Source organism: Gavialis gangeticus, unplaced genomic scaffold (genome assembly GCF_001723915.1).
Source record: "Gavialis gangeticus isolate Ggan-Ray unplaced genomic scaffold, GavGan_comp1, whole genome shotgun sequence".
NCBI lineage: Eukaryota > Metazoa > Chordata > Crocodylia > Gavialidae > Gavialis > Gavialis gangeticus.
In genome coordinates, this window is record NW_017728992.1 from 50,965,241 (window position 1) to 50,966,324 (window position 1,084).

The 1,084-nt window shown below is 41.7% G+C and overlaps 1 protein-coding gene across 3 annotated transcripts in view; it reads right to left on the reverse strand.

Moving 5' to 3' along the window:
- Positions 1 to 1,084, reverse strand: part of SSR1 (signal sequence receptor subunit 1) — a 30,004-nt gene that overhangs the window by 16,440 nt on the left and 12,480 nt on the right. For all 3 annotated transcript variants that reach the window (XM_019522267.1, XM_019522276.1, XM_019522285.1), the window contains exon 5: positions 533 to 609. In XM_019522267.1, the coding sequence (XP_019377812.1) occupies positions 533 to 609 (77 nt within the window). The remainder of the gene's footprint in view (positions 1 to 532; positions 610 to 1,084) is intronic.

A 1,084-nucleotide genomic window follows, 5' to 3' on the forward strand; every position in this document is an offset into this window, starting at 1 on the left:
CCTACCCTGGGGGTTTTTAAGAGGAGGTTCGATGAACACCTTGCTGGGGTCGTTTGACCCCAGTGCTCTTCCTGCCATGGCAGGGGGTCGGACTAGATCTGCTCAGGTCCCTTCCAACCCTAGAAACTATGAAACTATAAGTCTTCTCTTTTGCAGGCTAAATAACCCTACTTCTTTCAGACTTTCCTTTTAAGTTCTGCTTCTCAGGCCCCTGCTCATTTTGTTGCTCTCACAATGCAAGAATCACTTCCCTGGATTTGCATGTGATACTCCCATTAATACCACCCAGGATGCTGTTGGCTTTTCTTTTCTCCCTTCTAACAAAAGCATAATATTGGCTTTATCCAGCTTATGGTCCACCGTAATCCCAAGGACCTTCTCCACAGTACAGCTTAGCTTGTCATGTCATTCCCCATTCTGTATTTGTGCATAAGGTTATTCCGTCCCAAAAATGCAAGAGCATTTTTCACTGGTTTCATACAAACTCATTGCTACAAAACCAAAGAAAACTTAAAAAGTTCCTGTTTCTTACGTTTCTCCATCGAGTCCATCTTCTCTCTCAATAATTGTAACTGTTTGATTGAAGACAGCATCTTGGAACACATTACCCTATAATGATAAGGTTTTTTTAAAGAAGTATTTAAAACCTCTTTTTACTTAATGGGCCAAAAGCATGCCAATTGGAATGGAGATATTAAAACTTATAATGAAGAAACAGTACTTTAAGGAGAAGAAAGGGATTTCTTAGTTCATGGAAGAGTTGTACTATTTAAGCACTGATAGCACAGACTTCTGGCTTGAGGCCCCAGCTGGGTTGCAAGTTCCAGCCAATGCCTGCAAAAGGCTACTGGCCTCTACCCTAAGAAACTAGGGGCACCGTTTGTCAGCAGTGCTCACACATTTATGCTGTTATGGCACTGTGCCTAAACTCACGCTTTACCAACCAAAAAACCAGCAACCTGAGTTATATAGAGTGTTAAGTTTAAAGTATACCCTAAGGAAGAGTCTAGACTTTTCTATAAAAATAGGCCGCTGCTCACTAATCTTTAGTCACTGCAAACCCCCCCCCCCCCAAAAAAAAAAA